This window comes from Hippocampus guttulatus, chromosome 18 (genome assembly GCF_054856545.1).
Source record: "Hippocampus guttulatus isolate MCC_2025c chromosome 18, RoL_Hgut_1.0, whole genome shotgun sequence".
Lineage (NCBI taxonomy): Eukaryota > Metazoa > Chordata > Actinopteri > Syngnathiformes > Syngnathidae > Hippocampus > Hippocampus guttulatus.
Genome location: NC_141278.1, coordinates 3,180,792 through 3,200,019, shown reverse-complemented (window position 1 = coordinate 3,200,019; position 19,228 = coordinate 3,180,792). Strand labels below are relative to the sequence as shown.

General features: G+C 55.8%; 4 protein-coding genes across 7 annotated transcripts; 2 read left to right on the top strand and 2 right to left on the bottom strand.

Annotated features, from left to right (window-relative positions):
• Positions 1–157: 157 nt before the first annotated feature.
• Positions 158–3,941, bottom strand: LOC147190642 (uncharacterized). 3 transcript variants are annotated; one of them, XR_015103645.1, is made up of 4 exons: positions 3,176–3,941; positions 2,361–2,794; positions 828–1,711; positions 158–708 (listed from the first exon to the last, which is right to left on the bottom strand). XR_015103645.1 is itself a non-coding variant. In XM_086136136.1 (3 exons), the coding sequence occupies exons 1-3, from the start codon at positions 3,429–3,431 to the stop codon at positions 887–889; spliced, it is 1,515 nt and encodes a 504-aa protein (XP_085992262.1). In that variant the 5' UTR covers positions 3,432–3,941; the 3' UTR covers positions 158–886. The 3 variants fall into 3 exon arrangements, 2 of the variants coding, with proteins under 2 accessions (XP_085992262.1, XP_085992263.1); XM_086136136.1 differs by having other exon boundaries at positions 158–1,711; XM_086136137.1 differs by having other exon boundaries at positions 158–1,711; positions 3,182–3,941.
• Positions 3,942–4,209: 268 nt separating this feature from the next.
• Positions 4,210–7,164, bottom strand: cibar1 (CBY1 interacting BAR domain containing 1). The gene is made up of 9 exons (XM_086136144.1): positions 6,875–7,164; positions 6,298–6,532; positions 6,079–6,147; positions 5,909–6,010; positions 5,246–5,251; positions 5,067–5,171; positions 4,887–5,000; positions 4,623–4,736; positions 4,210–4,556 (listed from the first exon to the last, which is right to left on the bottom strand). The coding sequence occupies exons 1-9, from the start codon at positions 6,901–6,903 to the stop codon at positions 4,440–4,442; spliced, it is 891 nt and encodes a 296-aa protein (XP_085992270.1). The 5' UTR covers positions 6,904–7,164; the 3' UTR covers positions 4,210–4,439.
• A 63-nt stretch (positions 7,165–7,227) lies between these two features.
• On the top strand, positions 7,228–10,853 carry LOC147190640 (major histocompatibility complex class I-related protein 1-like). Its single transcript, XM_086136139.1, has 10 exons — positions 7,228–7,421; positions 8,003–8,278; positions 8,436–8,726; positions 8,839–9,123; positions 9,676–9,792; positions 9,862–9,888; positions 10,004–10,036; positions 10,164–10,220; positions 10,299–10,334; positions 10,412–10,853. Exons 1-10 carry the CDS (start codon positions 7,301–7,303, stop codon positions 10,426–10,428), a joined length of 1,260 nt encoding a protein of 419 aa, XP_085992265.1. The 5' UTR covers positions 7,228–7,300; the 3' UTR covers positions 10,429–10,853.
• Positions 10,854–11,865: 1,012 nt separating this feature from the next.
• Positions 11,866–17,813, top strand: LOC147190639 (zinc fingers and homeoboxes protein 1-like). 2 transcript variants are annotated; one of them, XM_086136132.1, is made up of 6 exons: positions 11,866–12,738; positions 13,351–13,962; positions 14,032–14,158; positions 14,620–15,717; positions 15,778–15,903; positions 16,241–17,813. In XM_086136132.1, the coding sequence occupies exons 1-6, from the start codon at positions 12,509–12,511 to the stop codon at positions 16,565–16,567; spliced, it is 2,520 nt and encodes an 839-aa protein (XP_085992258.1). In that variant the 5' UTR covers positions 11,866–12,508; the 3' UTR covers positions 16,568–17,813. The 2 variants fall into 2 exon arrangements, with proteins under 2 accessions (XP_085992258.1, XP_085992257.1); XM_086136131.1 differs by having other exon boundaries at positions 14,620–15,903.
• The last annotated feature ends 1,415 nt before the right edge of the window (positions 17,814–19,228 follow it).

Sequence of the window (19,228 nt, the reverse complement as noted above, 5' to 3'; positions counted from 1 at the left end):
ATTTACCCAAGCATCACGTTTCAACTTTCCATGTTAAATTTTTGGGGGGCAGTTTGAAGTCGAAATGATGCCTCAAACATCTGAGCGGTTCTTTTCTTCGATAAGCAAGAATGAAAATGTGCTTCAGACGGACGTCAAAAATACGTATTTACACAAATCACCAGTGGAACAATTTTATGTTTGGCAATCTTTACAAATTTATATTTAGTAGTCGCAGCAGTTGCATTTGGTAGTGTGTGCGGGCAGGTCTTTTCTTTGACTTCCCCAGCGAAAACAATCAAACCAGACTCGGCCAAGACAAACACACAGTTGACAGCAATTGCCCTCAATGGTGTTCCAAAAGTTAAACAACACAAACGTCAAAATTATTTTTGGGGGAGACTTTCATTCATAGGCGGCCCGGTAGGCCAGTGGTTAGCACGTCGACTCACAGTGCAGAGGTACCGGGTTCAATTCCAGCTCTGGCCTCCCCTGGGTAGAGTTTGCATGTTCATGTGGGTTTTCTCCGGGTACTCCGGTTTGCTCCCACATTCTAAAAACATGCATGGCAGGCTAATTGAACACTCTAAATTGTCCCTGGGTGTGATGTGGGCGTGGATGGTCGTTAGTCTCTGTGTGCCCTGCGATTGGCTGGCATCCGATTCAGGGTGTCCCCCCCCGCCTACTGCCCGGAGACGGCTTTGATAGGCTCCAGCACCCCCCGCAACCCTAGTGAGGATAAAGCGGTTCGGAAAATGAATGAATGAATAACTTTCATTCATTTCGTGGGGGGGGGGGGGGGGGGTGCAGAGTTTAGAATAACGAGAGCGGTCCCGAAACAAATTCACCTCGCTGTTGTTTTGGGAGGCCTGAATGATGTCCTTATCCCCGGGGAATGCCCCCAAACTCAGAGCTCCAGCAAGTCTTGGCGCTCAGGTCGCTTGTCGGCGTCGTGATCCACGGCGGCGGCGGCGTGCGCCTTCATGTGAGCCTCCAGCGAGCGTTTCTCCTGGTAGCGCTTGTGGCATATGCGGCAAACGTGCGGCTTCTCGCCCGAGTGCGTCAGCATGTGCCTCTTGAGGTCCACCTTCTGCACAAAGCTCTTGTCGCAGGCGTGGCAAGCGAAGACCTTGTCCTTCCGATGGAAGCGCTCATGCGTCTCCAGCGAGATCTTTTGGCGGAAGCTCTTCCCGCACAGGCTGCAGACGAAGGCCTTCTCGCCCGTGTGGATCTTGGCGTGCGCATCCAGGTTCCCCGCCTGCCGGAAGGTCTTGCCGCACACCCGGCAGGCGTAGGGCTTCTCGCCCGTGTGGATCCTCTTGTGCACGTGCAGGTGCTGGCTCATGGTGAACTTCTTGCCGCACTCGTCGCAGCCGTGGACTCGCGGCCTGCCCCCCGTGTGCCGCTTCAGGTGCCGCTTCAGCGCCGCCTTCTCCGTGAAGGTCTTCCCACAGAACTCGCAGATGAAGGGCTGGCGATCCAAAGCACCCCTGCGGGGGAAGCCCTCGTGGCGCTCGCTGCACGACGACGCCGGCGAACTCTTGGGGAGGGGCCGGTCACGCAAGCCCGGGACGCGCTTCTCCCTGCGGTCCTGAACACGGTCCTCAACGCCGTCCTGGATCTGCTCCTCAATGGCGCCCCCACCGCGGCCCTGACCCTCAACCTGCAGACTCATCGGGGCCGTGGGCACGCGGTCGTCCGTGCCGGTGGTGGCCCGGGGGCTCTGAGCATTCTGCCGGCACAGGTGGAAGAAAGTCACGCGTGTGCAAGTCCCCAGTCTGAACCATTTTTACATTCAAGTTTATCAAAGCTGCAGTGATCTCAATCGTCAATATTTCCAGTAACAACGGCGCCGATTTATTGCGTTCCGGTGGTGGCGCCAAAACTTCGGAGCTAAATCTTCTGCTTCTCACCTCTCAGCAACAAGTGGACATGGATGGCAGGAAAGAAAACATAATCCCACCGTGTCGACCAGGAGAAGGGGGGAGGGCTTGTGCTTCAGTGTTTACATGTTTCATATGTTCAAATTCCTTTGTTGGAAAGTTCAACAAATACAAAAAGACAAAATCGTAAAACATTTCGGCCCGTGTGTCATATTTACTTTGTTGTTGTCAGGGATCCCCCAAAATTGATATTTTATTGATCAGATTTTTTTTTTAACTGATTGATCCATTCATTTGATGTTGGATTGTTTTGATTTGCCAAGTACTGGAATTGGTGGTGGTGGTGGGGGGGGGGGGGGGATAAAAACATTTCAGTCGGGCTCTAGCGCAGTCCCACTCACTAAATTCAAGCTAGTTGAGTCAGGCTACAACTAAAGGTTATGCCATCTGAGTCACCACATACATCGGCGTGACGATCAAATGTGTTTTTAGTTGCACCTGAGTGGGGGGAGGGAAAGGCGTCAAGACACGGGTCGTCACGTTTGTCTTCTGGTTGAGTCGTTTGGAGCCCACCCGGCAGGAGAAGGGTGCCGCCCCAGCGTGGAGTTGCCGGTGCGTTTCCCGCGCTCGGGCGGAGGGAAACTTTTTTCCGCAGTCGTCACAGGTCCGGTTGCCGTCGCGGTGCGTCTGCAGGTGGGGCCGCAGGTCCTCGCCGCAGGTGGCGCGGACGCCACAGAGGCCGCATGCGGGCTCTGTGTCACCGGCGTGGTTGTCCACGTGCCTCATCAAAAAGCCTTTTCTGCCAAACGACTTGCCGCACACTCGGCATCGGTGCGGCTTGCCGCCGACATCTCTTGGCCCGTCATGGGCGGGGAACCCAGTGGGGCGGTCGCATTCCGACGTAGCGGCTTCAACCTCTGTGTAACTTACATCTGTAAGGAAAAGGGCACCAGTGATTAGCAACGTGACAATTGGCCACCATCTTTGGGGGCAATTACCCCAAAACGAAATGAAATGCCCCACAAATTGTCCGAAACTGAGAAATTCCCAATGGACAACGAACGCACATGAGCTATTCGCTAAAGGAGACATCTTGAGAAACGATCAAACTTGACTTTTCCTGCCCTATAGACGATTACACCCCCCCCCCCCACACACACACACACACTACAAGAAACTTTCTCTGTGATCACTCATGCGATTTTGAACATTCCCTTGTAATGGGATTGAATCGGCCGCATTTTGACAAGTTGTGATTTGGCGGCGAATGCGGTCACGTTCGAGTTAAGCGCAAAGGCGAAGGACTCGCTCACACCGACCAGCTCCCGCTCCCGCCGCCTGATACTCGCTGAAGATTCGCTCGACAGCGGCGGCGACGGCGTCCATCACCATCCGCCTGAGCTGACGGCCACCCGAGCTGGGCCGCTCCTGCAGTAGCCGTACGACGCGTTCGGCCGCCGCCGAAAGTTGTCGCTCGACGGCCGCCCTCAGGCTCTTCTCTCGGTCTCGGCCGCCCAGCTCCGCCCGCCGCCGAACGAGGCCTTGCTTTTCATTTTCCTCGCCCGCCATTTGCACCACAAAGCAAACGAAACGTAAACACGGGAGACTTCCGCGTTGCCTTGGTCACCTGACAAGAACGCATGCGCCATTCCGACGTCCCGACGCGGCTATATTTTCAGAAACATTTGATCACTGTTTTTTTTTAAACCTACTAGCCTGATTTATTTTATTTTATTATTTTCATGTGTTTGATTCACATCATTGTCTCAAGGAGAGAGAATTCCATTGAACCATGAAAACGACGGCTGCTTTTCTGTTCGCTATGGAAGCGTTTGTGGAGTGGACCGGAACATGTAGACTCAAGTGGTGGTGGGCTTATTAGCGCATGCAACTTTATTTTCTTGTTGACTTTGAAAACAAAATTAAACAATGTGTCAATGCACACGCACGCAATGTATATTTGTTTCAGAAAATGGGAACGTTTTGGCAATAAATTAGCTACTTCCCAAAAGTAGTTGTGATGCCCCAAATGTACAATTGTGTGTGTGTGTGTGTGGGGGGGGGGGGGGGGGCTTCCAACAACGCAAATAGTTATGACATGTATGATACCAATCCATAATATTGTGTTACTTGTGACTGACACTCACTCACTTGTGTGTTTGTCAAGTCAAGCCCAACTTTATTGTCAATTGTGCTGCATGTGCAACTTAAAGCACAGATGAAATTTCTTCCCCCTCAACCAGACAACAAGAGGAGCCGCTGCAGGTGCCCGCGTCGCCATCAAAAGCACAGTGAACATAAAATGACAAAATAATACAACACAACACATAAGACACAAACAGTCGAGCAATCTTAACCACTTTACCTGCATACATTTTGTTGTTTGAAACAGTTCTAGATGAAAGAGGAGCGAATCAAAGTGTCCTTTTCACCAGTGGATCAAAGACGGCATGCTTGTTGATTAGTTAGCACATTTGGTTCAATGACAGACTCATTGAACCAAATGTGTCCCTCATAAATTTTTTCCAATTTGGGGAATACTGTTTGTCTGTACAGATGACGTTCGGATCATCAACATCATCGCGTCTCCTCATCAGACTCCTCCTCCTCTTCTTCAGATTCCTCCTCATCCTCCTCCTCCTCCTCCTCCTCGTCTTCCTCGTCCTCGGCTTGCCTCCCGGAGCCTCTCTGTTGCTACGGCGAGCAATCGGGTGAAAAACGTGCGACGGCGCAGAGGAGCAAGGCGGGCTTCGGCCCTACCTGGAAAGTGGCCGCGGGCGTCAGGAAGGAGGCGGCGGTCCCGTCCAGAGAGTTGGTGCGCACCACATCCAAGCGCTCGGCGTAGTCGGGCGGGTGCAGCGAGCTCCTGAACACCTGACCGCGTGCACGCATAAGCTCGTTTGGGAGGAAATTGCACGCTGGCTTGTTGCTCTTCAAAAGTCGTTTCTCATGCCGTGAGGAAGATGCGCCCGCGACAAAAAGCCAAGCAAGGAAGCTCGGCACACGGACAAGCGTGTGGCGTACCTCCAGGTCGTTGTCCTCGTCTACGCTGCTGATGCTCTGGTAGGCCAGCGTGTAGAGCTCCAAGGCCTTGGCGTGGAAGCACATCTCCAGGCTGGCAAAGTCGCACAGGATCCTCTGAAAAAGAAAGACGCTGGAGACGACGTACGCGGCAGCGGTCCGTCCGCCCTGGCCGCGTCCCACCTTGATGTCTCGCATCTTCTGCCTCTCAAAGTCATCGATGGTCTCCTCCAGCTGGCGCGTGGTGCGCGCCGCGTCCATGGTGGCCCGCTGCAACTCGCTCTCGGCCTGATGCGTACCAGAAGCGGCATCATTGTCATCATCGACATCATCTAGTGCACCACACGCGACGGGCAGCCCACCTGAGACTGGAGGCGGGGTCAAGGAAAGAGGAATTAGCAAATGCTTTCAGATACACCGCCGCTTTAGACCAACTTCCTGTTGCGAGACGTCGCTCGCTACGCTTTTGACTTTTGTGTTGCGAACAAAAACATGAAATTTGAGCAGCGTCGGGCCCGCGCGGCCGCCCGAGCAAAGTTGCAAAAATTGGGCCATGCCTTTGGCACCAACACAGCGTCGCAGATGCCGACTTTGGAACTTGCATGCATGCGACAGTCCGGATGGTTCTTTGGCCCGGAGGACACGACGTCCACGATTTCCAAAGTTTCAAATGTGGACTCGTCAGACCACAGAACACTTTTCCACTTTGCGTGGGTCCTTCTGTGCGCCGCGTCTCGGTGAGAAGCAGCTGAGCGGATCTGGGGCGGCAGCTCCTGATGCCGCACCCCTTCGCGGCACACATTAACACACAAACTCTGCAGTACGTGAGTCTTTCAGTTGAACTGCGCTTTCTAAGTTTGGTCAATTTCCTCGCATTCTCTGTCGATGTTTTGTACAACGCTGCAATTTTGCTTTCATAAATAAAGCCAAGGCGGTGGTAATCCCAATGGGGGTCCATCGAGTTCGGAGCAGGGGGACGCAGCGCATCAAAGTGCCACCTTGCGGTAATTGGCCGTGAAGGATACGATGACTTGTCGGTCGGACGGGTTTCGTTGGCGAGTGCGCTCCAGTTGCAGCATCTGCTTGGACTCGCGCGACCTGGCGCTCTGGGCCGCCTTGACGTCCTCCTGAAAAAGCGAAATCCGTCACCCCGCCGGCCCTTGGCCCCGCTCACGCCAACGCGATGCTGCCTCACCCGTTTGCGTCGCACCACCGCGCCGTAACCTTTCAGCGGCTCAATCACCTTGGCCTCCAGTCGCTCCACCTGGAAAGCAAGCACCCCGCGTCACCGCTACGCCAGACGCGCTTGCATTGACCTCCATCCATCCATCCTGCCCCTGACCGCCGATGCATCTGTTGATCCAGTCCAATTAATGCGGCATGCATCCACAAATACTCCCGTGCGGGTCCAGACCTCGGCTTGCCGGTAGTCCTGAATCTGGGCCAGGTGTTCGGCGAACCGCTTCATGCCTTTCTTGAGGCCGGGGGTCTCGGTGTCTGCGTAGTCGACCACCTCCCGCACGAGGACATCAGCCTTGTCGCGAAGCCTGGCGGCTTTGCGGCCGTAGGCGGCAAACATTTGACACATCTCGTCGAAATGCTTCTCCACGTTGCTGATGTTCTCCTGGATCCTCTTCGTCTGGTTGTCCCTGAACAAGCAAACAACGCACATGAACAACGATAACGTCTTGGGCCATCGATCCATGCTAGCGACATACGAGTGACGGCAGAATCGTGAAATGTCCTCCCACGAGATGGACAAATGTACGACGAGCCCTTGCAAAGCGAGGTTGTCCCGAAAATATCCACTAAATATCCCGCTGGGTTCGCAATCATTTACTCATTCATCCCTTGCCCGATCGCCGCAAAGGGACGTCGAGGCAGCGGTTCGGTTTTTTTTTCCGGGGGTGTTAGCAACACGCGGCTAACTAGTTCGGCTAAGAGCCTTCCACGTTGAAACACAAGCCAAGCCAATGACGAACAAATGTGACCTTGCTCGCGCATCCGGAGTTCGACTCATCTCTGCCGAGGAAAAAACAAACAAACAAGAACAACAACAGTTAACCGAACGGCACGATAACACGAGCGACAGCAAGCGTTGCCATGGATGCCGGAGCGTTCCGGTCCCAAGAAAAAGGTGGGATTTGACGCTATCGCTGGAAGCGAGCGAGCGAGCAAGAGCCGGTCTGGCGAGTGTAGTTTGAACGTGACGTCGATGATAGAAAGAAAAGAAAGGGCGGTTTTATATCCGGGTCTTCTGCGCGCTTCGGAATGAAAGCAATGTGTGAACAGACACTAAAAGGTGAAGGGCGGCATGAGTTTCGTATTTCCGAGCGAAGCGAAACGCATCACCGGAGAGCAAGAGCGAGACACCGTGAGAGAGAAGACTGTCGGGTCGGACCGATCGTTGACTCTTGATGGAAATTTGGGCATTTGCTTTATCAATGTGGCAGGCGACGCTTTGGTCAAACGTGAAGATGTTCGTCCTCGTCTTCGTTTTGTGCTTCGTGTTCGGCGCGCCAGTGATCGCAAATGAGGGTAAGGTGTTTTTTTTTGACCAACGTCATCTCAACTCAAAAGAGAAAGTAAACATTTGAAGGCCCATGAGACGCAAAAGCTACAGTAAACTGACTTTGGCCGACAAAACGTGTGTGTGTGTGTGGGAGAGAGAGAGTCCAAAGGGGGGAACAGAAGGACAAGTTTAAAAAATAAATAACAAACCGTTTGTTATTTCTTTTTGTTACAAACGTGCGTGTGTCAAGTTCGTCACTTGGGTGTCAGACACGTCAAGTGTGCGCGTGCGTTTTTTGGGTTTGTTTGTTTTTCCGTGCGCGCATGCATATGCGCCAGTCCGTGGCGGAGGTCGACTTTATCTTGGGGACCTGCTGCTCAGGTTGCTGATGATCCTGATCATTTGAATCCGGCTTGTTGGAGGAGGTGAACATGGAAAACATGCTTGGCACGGCCCCTCGAGGACCGGGTTCGGACACCCCTGATTTAATCCACCCAGCCCCCGATGTGTGTGTGTGTGTGTGTTAGCGACATAAGACTAGTATGTTTGTGTGCGTGCAAGTATCCAGAGATGTCATCACCTGAAACATCCCCCAATTCCTTTCCAGAGACTCACACCCTGACGTACATCTACACCCAACTTTCGGGGGGGGAGTCGCTCCCAGCTGGCGTGTACGACTTCACGGCCATGGGCGTGCTGGACGGTCACGTGATTGACTACTATGACAGCGGTACCATGAGGAAAGTCCCCAAGCACCCTTGGATGACCAAGGAGTTGAGCGCCACCTACTGGGAGCAAGGCACCCAGTCTAGGAAGAGCAAACAGCAGTGGTTCAAGGTCAACGTGGACATCCTGCTCGAGCGCATGGGACACAACCGGTCGGGTAGGAAGCCGGCCGACCGCTCGTCAAACCTTCCATGCTATCAGTTTTTCATTGGCTTGCAGCTAAGGTGTGGGCGGAGTCAGTGCTTCGGTCATGTCGTTTGTTTAGCGGGTTCCCATGTGTAGGAGTGCGCCTTTTTTTCCCCCACCCACCTCAGACGTGCACGTCCTCCAGTGGTTGCACGGTTGCCACGGCGACCTGCATCCCAACGGCTCAGTGGCGTTCCGCGGCGCCCTGGACACGTACAGCTACGACGGCCTGGACTTCCTCTCCTTCGACTACAAGCATGCCGAGTGGGTGGCAACGGCCTCCGCGGCGCTGGAGACCAAAAGGAAGTGGGACGGCGTGGCGCTCCTCAAGGACTACACGCGCGCCTACCTGAACAAGGAGTGCATCACCTGGATGCAGCGCTTCCTCGGGTACCGGAGCAACCACAGGCGGCGCACGCGTACGTACGCCGGCCTGCCCAATCGTTTTCCGGGGCCGTGGGTCGAGGCGGCCGAGTTTGCCGCTGACGTTGAGGTCAAAAGGTGCTGAGCGATGCCCGCGTGCGTCCACAGCGCCGCCCTCCGTGGACATGATCGGCAGGAAGGCGCGAGCGCCGGGCACGCTGCTGCTGAGCTGCCTGGCCAGCGGCTTCCCCCTCAAGGACGTCGTCCTGGAGCTCCGGAGGAACGGCCGCACGCTCGCCCGAGAGGACGGCGTGACGTCGTCGGGCGTGCGACCCAATGAAGACGACACCTTCCAGAGGCGTGACAGCGTGGAGGTCCTGGCGAGCGACACCGCCCAATTCACATGCGTCCTGCGACATCGCGCGGCCGGACTTCACATGGAAACGCTTTGGGGTGAGGCGGCCGCTCAAGCTGCAGCACGCCAAACATTCTTTTGATTGGCAAGTACTGGATGTAAACGAAGATGGGGGGGGGGGGGGGTGGGGGGGGGACTCCAGACTCTGACCATTCTCCTTAGGAGGGAGCACGGTTTGAGCCAGAGAAATCAACCCCCAAATAAAAACAAAGCAGATGCAGCGGACATGTAGAAGTCCAACAAACCTCAACAAAGCTTGACACGTACTGAACGGGGAGGTTGGAAGGGCACAAGGGGCGGGGGGGGGGGGTACAGCCTAACTTTTGCGCTATGTTGCGGTCAGCCACGATACCGTTTTGCTGCAGCCGTTGGCATGACGGCAAGACAGGCAGATGGTCCAAACAGTAGACGACGATAGCTATGAAATGAATTGTGGACGATTTTGAACAGTGACGTCATGGCGGCAGCCCTGACCAGCACAGAACCCCCCACCCCCCTCCCCCATGCAGTATTTGCTTGGTGGTCCCAACTGGCTGTGCTAAGTGGAGAGGGTTGTTGTTGTTTTTTTTAAGAATGTTTTTCTTATCCAGATGGCAAGATCTCGAGCGCTCCCGCAGCTGACGTGGTTGGCAGCTCGATTGCTGGCTGCGCCTTGGTGGCGGTCCTCGCGGCTGCGCTGGGCTGGTTTTTGCACAGGAAGTTCAAAGGTAGCGGAAACGCCCGCTTCCCTAATCGTAAGCGTCATATGCTAACGCCTTGATCATCTTTGTCCGCAGGTGCTACTGACAAGGCCAGAGACGGGGGTATTTTGCGTCCGCTGACAAAATGCAACCTTGGGGTGATGACATCATCGGCCCGACACAACGACGGCGTAACTAATGCACGCTTCTGTCCTTGTTCTTTTTGTCATTGTTCAAGCGCATCGCCTCCAGCAACTCAATAACGAGCAAGGTAATGAGCAAAGCTTCCAAGCGCGCCGGCCACCCTCCAGAAAAACCAAAACTCTCGTCGACGTCTTGAGCAAAGTCACTCGGGCGTCCGCTCTGTAGTGACCGTTCTTGAACTCGTGTCTCGCCAGGCCTTCTCCCGCCGGCCGCCGACCGGTCTTTGGACCCTGGCTCCTCCTCCAGTTCAGGTAGGCCAAAAGTGTCAGCGAGCTGCTCGCGGAACACGTCGAGACGTGCTTGACCGCCGCCATCTTGCCTCCTTGCAGCTGCCACTTCGCAGGACTCGCTGATGGCCGGCGCAGGTAAGATTCCAGTCGTTTGCTGGCATCCTGGTCGGCGTTGACCAACGCCGGTTGAAACGTGCGGCTCACCTTCGCAGACGGGCGACCCCATTGACCTCTGGACCAGTGACGTCATCGGTGTGGACGGACTCGCCTCCGCTTCCCCTTGGGAGCTCCTTTTCAATCAACGATCGTGTTTGAAAAGATGGTGCCGTTGCACAACGCAGCGTTGCCATTTGCATCTCTGGACACAGCTATGGCATGGGAGCTGATCCGCTTTTCCGTTCCAAATGATCGATTGCTTGGGCTGCGCATTCGACTCTTTTAAGATAACCTTTAGTCGTCCCACACTGGGGAAATTTGCAGTCTACAGCAGCAAGATGGAGGTTGTGGGGGGGGGGGGGGGTAAGGTGTTTCATTGCACAAAGTAAATGTTTCAGAAGAACTGTACACACTTCAATATAAGTGCAATACAAATAATTTTGCGGGTGAATAAAAGTTGGGTCCAAATAATAATAAAGGGGCGAAACCTGAACATTCCTTGACAGATTGATGGGCTTTTTTTCCTTTTCATCTTGCTACTCGACTCTCCCGAGCACCACCGTCTTGTACGAGCGCTCCGATACAGAAGTTTACTCGGCTTGGTTTATCCAGCACATCTCCTACACCAGGTCACTCAATGTGCTACACATCATTCCAAACATTTACGGGCAAAATAATTTTAGGCATTTAAAAATGAAGTGGAGAAATACAAAGTGAGATAGCAAGATGACTAAACGAGTGCTCAAACCCCCCATTAAAATTCAAAACGATGAACTGCAAACGTGTTTAACCCGAATTTTATATTTTACGACATGGGAAGTTCAACAACAATAGTTTGGGATCTTTAAAAAAAAATAAAGGCGACCAACATTCATTCGGTGATTGTTTACCCGCACATGCACTGGAGGGAGCCCGCGCCTCACTGATGGACTCCAACCGCAAGTCGAAAGCCTGGAGCTCCGGTCGACGACGTCCAAATCGTGACTGTCGCAGAGGCAAGGACAGGTTTTCGGATTAGAATTGACACTCGAATTATACTCTACCACAATTTCCGTCGACTCAAACCAGTTATTGCGACGATGCAGTCGCGGCTTCAACTAAATGGCATTTTAGTCAAAAGACTGACGAAATCTAAATTGGATGTCAAAACTGGTGCCGCGTAAATTTGCATTCCGCCTCATCTTAATTCGACAGCTATACATTGAAGTACGCATTGTTTTAAAACACGTAGGCAGACGCGATGATTCAAATCGACGGTCCATCGAACTGAGAGCTGTCTCGCGACTGACGTCATCGCACAGGCTTTGAAAAGTGTCAGTCGGTCCGATGACATTTCCGCTTCGGTGCGGGCCTTCATCACAACGACCCGCAAATGGTATGACTGATCTGTCTTTGCTAAGTTTTTGGAAACTAAGGCCATTCGATCTAAAACACAAATGAAAATCCACCCGTTGTCATGGAGCAAAGCCAGGCGTCGGGTGGCTTCAGCTTTTACTCGGAAAGGGCCAAAGCGGAAGTCAGCGTTGGCCGTTGCTGCCATTCAAAATGTACCCGGTCACGTTGCCTTCAGACCCGAAAGCGTTTCTCGACCAACTATCGTTGTTGCCCAATCGACCAAAACAAAACATGAGAGACGCTACCGCGGCCGGAAAGCGGCTCGCTCGCGGTTCCGTCCGGTTCGAGATCAGATGGACTCTTGGTCGTCGGCAAGGCGGAAGACGCAGCTCGACAGACGCCCGAGCCCAGATGCTACACGGCTAACCACGAGCTCGGTAGCCGAGGACGCTAGCCACCGGCCGCTTAAAAACACGCGCGTACGCACTCGGCGAGCAAACCGCAAGCCACTCGAGCTCGCCGCGGGACAAGCGCGCCGCATCGCAAACCCAATTTGCTTGGGACCAACGCGACCGGAAGCGGATTTGACTCGGCTCGACTTGTTGGGGTCGCCTCCACTCCGCTTCCGGTGCGTTCAAAAGGAAGTTCGCCCAAGAAGCGTGTTTGTTTGTTTGAGCCTCGGAAGGCGGACCAGCCGCGATGGAACCCTGACTCGAACCTCCGACCGCAGTCAAAGGCCCGAGCCCCGCCCATTGACGTGAAGATGCCACAGCGAGGCGCCCACAACTGAAGCCGCCCTTTTACGGCCACAAGTTGTCATGGCGAGCCGCAGGAAGTCCAGCACTCCGTGTATGCTTCCGCCGCCGCCGTCGGGCGGGGACGCTGGGGATGCGGACCGGGGCGTCGCCGAGCCGTCTTCGACAAGCTACGAGTGCAAGTACTGCAGCTTCGGCGCGCAAACGCCCAAGTTGTTCGTGGACTCGGGGCACTCCGAAGCGGTAACTGACGCGTCGTACGTCTGTGTGGCGTGTCACCGCCGCACTAGGAGGTAGGATCCGTCTGCACGTGGCCGAAGTACACAAAACTCAGATACACACCCAAAAGAGGAGGGCCGGCCCGTCGGTGGGCGGTACAGAGAACGCGTTGTTGTGTTGTTGCTAATTTCACCCACAGCAGGATGCACTGACGACCACTTGAAGGGGATTGTGAAACGCGCTGCCCCTAGCCTGATCTGGATGCGCCCGGGAAGACTAAAAGATACCGGCAAACGTCACCACAAAAGAAAAAAAATGCACATCTCCTGTGGAAGTGTTTGAAGCGATTTAAGATTGCAAATTGTCAGTCAACAATAAAAGTTTGGATTCTCAGGCTTGCCGCAACTCGGGATATATTTTGACGTCAACATCGACGCGTTGAGTTTCCAAATGGCGGTGGAAATAAGTTGACTTGCCACGGCTCAAGTTTAAAAGAGGCACGTGCAAGTTAGCTATTTGAGAAGGTACCATTTGAAAGCAAAGTTGCCCAAGAGAAAGACGTCCAAAAACATGTCTTGTTTACTTCAAAACGTCGACATCAACATTCTTCCCTTGCCTCCAAATTAATATTAGCTCCAAACGTTGCGGTCGGGTGGTGGGCTCCTCACACGTGTGCTCTCACGCAGTGACGACGCGCTCGCGATGCGCAACCTGCAGCATGAGCCGGGCCAGGACAAGTTGACGCAGGCGGCGACGGGACACGGCGACCAGACGGGCGACCGGCGGCCCCTCGACGACCCGGCCCCGGAGGGCCGCCCGCTTGAGACGCGGGACGACGCGCGGCGCGAGGACGGCGGCAGGCGGCACGACAACGCGTGCTGTCAAGGGATCGCCCTCAGCAAGACGCCCATCATGAGAAGCCGGGCGGAACCCAAGAAGTTCACCGCCTCGCGCAGAATGGCCGCAGAAGACGTCATCAAGGTGGAGAGCGAGGACGAGATGGACGAGGACAACGCTGCGCCCACCTTCTCAGCCGCCGCCACCGCCCCTCCGCCGCTCCCCGTACCTGCGCCGCTGCAACTCTTGACGGGGCTGCCGCAGAGTTTGGTGCTCAACTGCCCCGACGCGCTGCACGTCAAAGGCGGTGGGGGCTGCGCCCTGTCGGCCGGGACCTTGGCCCAGGTCCTGTCTGCGTTGCAGAAGCAGAATCAGAGCCAGCTCCTCATCCCCGTCAGCAGCATCCCGGCCTACCACGCCGCCATGGACAACAACGTCCTCCTGCTGGGGGCATACAACAGGTAGGTCGGGGGTGCGGCGGCCCGCCGGCGGCGTTACTCCGGCGCTCTGACCCGTCCGCCCACGCGCAGGTTTCCTTACCCGTCGCCATCGGAGATTGCGGCACTGGCGTCGCAGACCAAGTTCAGCGAGGAGGACGTCAAAGTGTGGCTCTCCGCCCAGCGGCTGAAACACGGCGTCAGCTGGACCCCCGAAGAGGTCGGTACCGGGCTCCCTCGCCACCTTCTGGATCCAATGAACCACATGAGGTTCCGCTCGGTGAAAAAGCTAGCGCCGCGGGAATGCGTGTTCTCACGAGGGGAAATTGGTTCTGAAACGTTGGCGAGCCATCAAAGGGAACGGCAATGGCGAAAGATGCCGACACGAGCCGAAAGGGAAAAACGCCAGCGGCCGTCGTCTGGTACTGTCCGTCCGTTTGGGTACGCTTCACCCCAGACGGTCACTTTGCGTGCGTTATTCGTTGAGTTCCTCTCAAGCCAACTGATTTCTTAAGAGTCCTCGGGGTGGAGGGCATCGAGTCTGCCATTGAAGGGTCGTTGCTTTGACTCATCTTTTTTGCTTTTTCCAAGAGAATGGCTTGACTTCTTCGTCCGGAGAAGTAAACCGAGTACAACTGTGGGCTGATTCCAGATGTGGATCTCTTCTACTTGTCACGGCAGGTGGAGGAGGAACGTAGGAAGACGCCCAACGGCGCCGTCCAGACGCTCCATCCGAGCGTCCCTCACGCCATCGCCGTCATCCCCGCCGGCGTGGGCGCCAACGGCCTGCGGTCCATCTTCCAGACGTGTCAGATCGTGGGCCCGCCGGGCCTGGTCTTGGCGCAGGTGGGCGGCCGGGCGGACGTCAATCTTCCCGCGGCGGCCCCCGTCGCGCTTACCGTCGCCGGTGTCCCCGCGCCCCGATCCAAAGCCCCGGAAGCTGCGGCCGAGTCCCCCGCGGAGAGAGCGTCCTCGTCCGCCGCGTCGGACTCCGCCTCCAAAACCAAAAAGTCCAAAGAGCAGCTGGCCGAGCTGAAGGCCAGCTACGGCCGGCGCCGGTTCGCCACGGACGTCGAGATTTCCCGCCTCATGCAGGTCACCGGGTTGTCCAAGCGCGCCATCAAGAAATGGTTCAGCGACACGCGCTACAACCAGAGGAACTCCAGGGACCTGCACCACGGCAGCGGCGCGGTCGGCGTCCGGAACGACGATAAAGACAGCGCCGCCCCCGCCATCGTCATCGACTCCAGCGACGACACGGGCGACTTGTGGCCGAGCGCCGCCTCCGGCAACCGGGGCTCGCCCCGCGTCCCCAGAGAGCGTCGTGCCAAATTGCGCCACGCCTTCCCGGACTTCACACCTCAGAAGTTTAAGGAGAAGACGTCCGGGCAGCTCTTCATCCTGGAGTCCAGCTTCAGCAAATGCGACACGCCCTCTGACGACGAGCTGATGCGCCTGCGGACGCAGACCAAGCTGACCCGGCGCGAAGTGGACGCGTGGTTCAGCGACAGGCGTAAAGGGGTCGTTCCCAAGGGGGGAGGCGGGGAGGCCGCGTCCCCGCCGCCCGTGGGACGCAGGGTCCTGAAGAAAACTCCGGCGCAGCTCGAGATCCTGAAGAAAGCCTTTGTGCGCTCGCGTTGGCCTACGGCCCAAGAGTACGACGAGATGGCACGGGACTGCGGCCTGCCTCGTAACTACGTGGTCAACTGGTTCGGGGACACGCGCTACGCCGCCAAGAACAGCAACCTCAAGTGGTTTGATCTCTACCACGGCGGCAAGGTGGGGACGCGGCCTCGCGCGAGCGCCCGCGCCATAACCAACCTGTCTTGCATTCCGCAGGTGGACGAGACCTCGCCGGATGGAGCCGCCGAGATGCCCAAGAAGTCCAGGAAGCGTTTTCGGGGTTGGTCGAGGAGGACGCGGCGGGCGTACGTCGGAAAACAGGACGTGCGGGCGCCTGGCAAGGTCTGTAAAGGCACCAAAGGGCACACGTGGTTCAAGAGTTGAGCGCACCCTCGGCGAGGGAGCTTGTGGGGGAGTGAGTGGTGAAAAACGGTCATCATAATTGACCTAAAACAGAACAAGTGGAGTCCAATTACATGGAAGACTGCGGGGTAAGGGGTGGGGTCTTTTCGTATCACGTACCTCAACCCGCCGTTCCGGCCGGATCCCTTTTTTTGCCGGCGCCTTCGACAACGCCGGCCGTCTGCAGGGGTGACTTTCTTTCAAATGATTGCGAAAAACGTGCTCTGGGGAGATCCTCGATTTCAAACGAGAAAATGGTGCGTGTCTGTGCTCGCAGGCCAAGAACGGCAAGGCGTTCCTCAGGGCCTACTTCCTCCAGCGGCGGGTTCTGAGCGAGGACCACCTGGGCGACTTGGCGGCCAAGTCGGACATGAGCGAGCAGCAAATCAGGGAGTGGTTCTCGGAGGTGGGACGCCGGACGGCGGAGGGGAGGGAGCCCTTCGGTGACCTCGACCAGGAAGCGGAAGAGCAAGAGCAGCACGCGGAAGAGCGAGCGGCCGCCCGAGGAGGCGGGGAGGAAGCCGAGGAGGGTCAAGGGCGCCCGGAGGACGACATGATCCACCGAGCGTCTCCTGGCAGGAACCGATCCGGGTGCCCGACGTGAGCCAACTCTGCGCGCCGCCTCCCTTGTTCCAAAGTGAAACTCATGCCTTGGCTCCTTTGCGAGCGAGGCTCTCGGCAAAGGCATCGACGAGCGGACGCAAGGTCGCTTTGGGGAAGAACTCGATTGCGGCCGGATCGTCCCCGAGCTTTTCCGTCGGTCTTCTTTTTCCGACCCTCGGGTCCGCTTTGGAGGAACAAGTGCTCACGTTTTTCTCCCTCTCCGGCTTTCTTTGTGAGAAGCGGTTGAATGAAATCTACTTTTAATTCGGTCAAAACGGAGGAGGGTTCTGTCACGATGATGCCACCGGGGGGCCCACTTGAGCAATGTTGCCGACGAGCGTCTCGTCGTCGCTAACTTCAACCACGGCGCCGCGGGCGCTCGGCACTGAGGGAAAAGCAATTTCTTTGCCGCTCGTCGGATCGCGTCCGTTCAAACGGCACTTTCTTTGGAGAGGGTGCGCCGCTCCGGGTGGCGCCTCGGGCCGGGCGGGAACTCAAGATCAGTCTTGAGCAAAAAAAAAAGAGCTTCTGCATCCCGAGACGATCGGACGCCTCGGGGTGATGCACAAGTATCAAGACTCGCCGGCTCCACCAAGTGGCACCCCGAAGGCTCACGCAAGACTATTCGTGGGCGACGCCGACACTGGACCTTCAACAACTCAACCATGGCTGCAAATCAGGATTCCCGCCCAAAGACCGCAACGACATCATCGCATGTGACCGCCAACGGACACGGCAACAGTGGACGGTCCTTGGAAATGTGATTGACCCAATCTTTTTTTTTAACCTGGAGAAGTCACCGCTTCATTTGACTTTCTCATCGTTGCATGTACACGAAGGTCAAGTATTACATGTTGACCCCCCCACTCCCTCCCCCACGGGTGCTGGTTTTGAAGAGTAAAAAAAAGTCAAATTCTCAACATTTCCCAATCTGAAAATACTTGTGGCACCATCTACTTTTCAGCCATATGGCCCAGCCCAATTGGCCGCTTTCTTACCCGTGTGGCGCTTTTCCTCCGTCCGAGGTGCAGACCCGACAACGTTTCTGCGTCCGCGCTTCTTTGGAAAAACCTGAGATAAAAATCAAGAATGTCAGGGAAAACATGATTTCCAGGATCGGAAGGCTGGCGGCCACGACTATTTTCCAGCAGAGAAAAAAACAAAAACAACACTCGCGCCAAAGCCTGCAAGCTTTTCTTTTCTTTTTTTTCACTTCCCGTTTACTAAAGCCTTTCTCAGCACACCTATTTATTCTCCTCGTCCTTTGTTTGCAAGGAAAATTTGAAAAAGATTCCGGGGATGGGGGGGGGGGCAAAACACATCATGTCGCAATTTCTTTTTTTCTGACTGGCCACGCCTCTCATTGAAAAGAGCTGCGGTCTTCATGGCCACACAAAGACGACACGAACCGCCGCCTAAATGGTTGTCGGTCTCGACACGGATTTCATGTTCTTCCAAATAAATTCCCGGATTCCCTCTGTGAGGTGTCAGAGAGCGGGGGGGCCTTTAGCCGCCACACAGCTCAGCTAGCCGGCGGACGTTCGCCTCCTATTCCAATTTGGCAACCCCCCCCCCTTGCGCTCGTGAGCGCGACGCATTAAGGCACAGGTGGCTCTCAAGACGCGCAAAACGCGGCGGGGACGAGCGACGAGCGTATACCGCGTCAACACGTGGCGTCTGTCACATTGGCGATTGATGTATAGCGCGTCGGCATTAACCTGCATTAACTCGGCAAGCGTCTGACGAGCTTCAAAGTGTCGTTTGAGTCTGTCACTTCCCACTAAGCGCTCGTCTTTTCCTGACGTTCGCCGAGCCAACTCCCAGAGGAGCCCGCGCCGCTACCCGCCGGTCCCGCGGGCCGGCTCCTCCGGGATGACGGACGACCCGCTCGCGCTCTCGAGGGCGCCATCGACCGGCCCGCGCGCTCGAGGACGCCATCTCCAGGCTAGGCGTGAAGGACAGCTGGCAGGTTCTCGGGGCCAAGCGGAGAAAAGGCACCGGGACGCTTCGTGTTCACCGAGACGCCTCTCGACAGCGAGTTCAAACGGCGGCCGATGAAAGCGATGCGCCCGCCGGCCGAGAGCCGCCGTCCTGACAGGAAGCCTGAGCAGAAACGGCGACCGGCCTCGCGGGAACGCCGAGCGCGGCTCTCGCTTCAAAGGCAGACAAATCAAGTTGGCGTCATCAAAGCGCTCTCGTGACAAACTTGTCAGCCTGAACGTGTCTGCCGGGAACAAAGTCACCTTCAACTTTTCTCGCCTTTGATCACCAATCCGGCGTTTTGCCTTTGCGTCTCCTTTTTATTCCCCAACTCCGCTCGCCGCCTTTTTGCCTGAAAGACATCAAAAGTCGTTAGCCAGATGCTAACATGCTAGCAGCCGTACATGTGATCAACAGAGGTCAACGATTGATCAAAGCAGTCCCGATGCTCGCACGCGAGTAAAGAGGGCGGGGCCCGATCGATGTGGATTCTTGGAGACAAAGCAGGTTCACGTATTTGGCAGGAAGAAAAATGTCCACTCACCGATTCAACGAATAAAACATTTTGGGATCCCTTTGACGCTTACAAGCACAAAGTGGGCCAGCTCTTCCGCCGTTGTCCTGTAAGCATTTGTCGAACTGAACAGAGGAATTCTCAAGCACAAAACACACAAACTCACCC

Excerpts from the sequence above, each read along its gene's own strand:
- LOC147190642 (XM_086136136.1), bottom strand. The coding sequence starts at position 3,431 with ATGGCGGGCGAGGAAAATGAAAAGCAAGGCCTCGTTCGGCGGCGGGCG. Across the intron at positions 2,795-3,175 it reads GGGAGCGGGAGCTGGTCGGT|ATGTAAGTTACACAGAGGTT; the intron begins GTGAGCGAGTCC and ends TTTTCCTTACAG. Across the intron at positions 1,712-2,360 it reads CTTTCCCTCCCCCCACTCAG|AATGCTCAGAGCCCCCGGGC; the intron begins GTGCAACTAAAA and ends CTGTGCCGGCAG.
- cibar1 (XM_086136144.1), bottom strand. The coding sequence starts at position 6,903 with ATGAGTCGAACTCCGGATGCGCGAGCAAG. Across the intron at positions 6,533-6,874 it reads ACTCCGGATGCGCGAGCAAG|GGACAACCAGACGAAGAGGA; the intron begins GTCACATTTGTT and ends TTGCTTGTTCAG. Across the intron at positions 4,737-4,886 it reads ACGAGGACAACGACCTGGAG|GTGTTCAGGAGCTCGCTGCA; the intron begins GTACGCCACACG and ends GCACGCGGTCAG.
- LOC147190640 (XM_086136139.1), top strand. The coding sequence starts at position 7,301 with ATGGAAATTTGGGCATTTGCTTTATCAATGTGGCAGGCGACGCTTTGG. Across the intron at positions 9,124-9,675 it reads TCACATGGAAACGCTTTGGG|ATGGCAAGATCTCGAGCGCT; the intron begins GTGAGGCGGCCG and ends TTTCTTATCCAG. Across the intron at positions 10,037-10,163 it reads GCAACTCAATAACGAGCAAG|GCCTTCTCCCGCCGGCCGCC; the intron begins GTAATGAGCAAA and ends GTGTCTCGCCAG.
- LOC147190639 (XM_086136131.1), top strand. The coding sequence starts at position 12,509 with ATGGCGAGCCGCAGGAAGTCCAGCACTCCGTGTATGCTTCCGCCGCCG. Across the intron at positions 12,739-13,350 it reads TGTCACCGCCGCACTAGGAG|TGACGACGCGCTCGCGATGC; the intron begins GTAGGATCCGTC and ends GCTCTCACGCAG. Across the intron at positions 15,904-16,240 it reads ACGTGCGGGCGCCTGGCAAG|GCCAAGAACGGCAAGGCGTT; the intron begins GTCTGTAAAGGC and ends CTGTGCTCGCAG.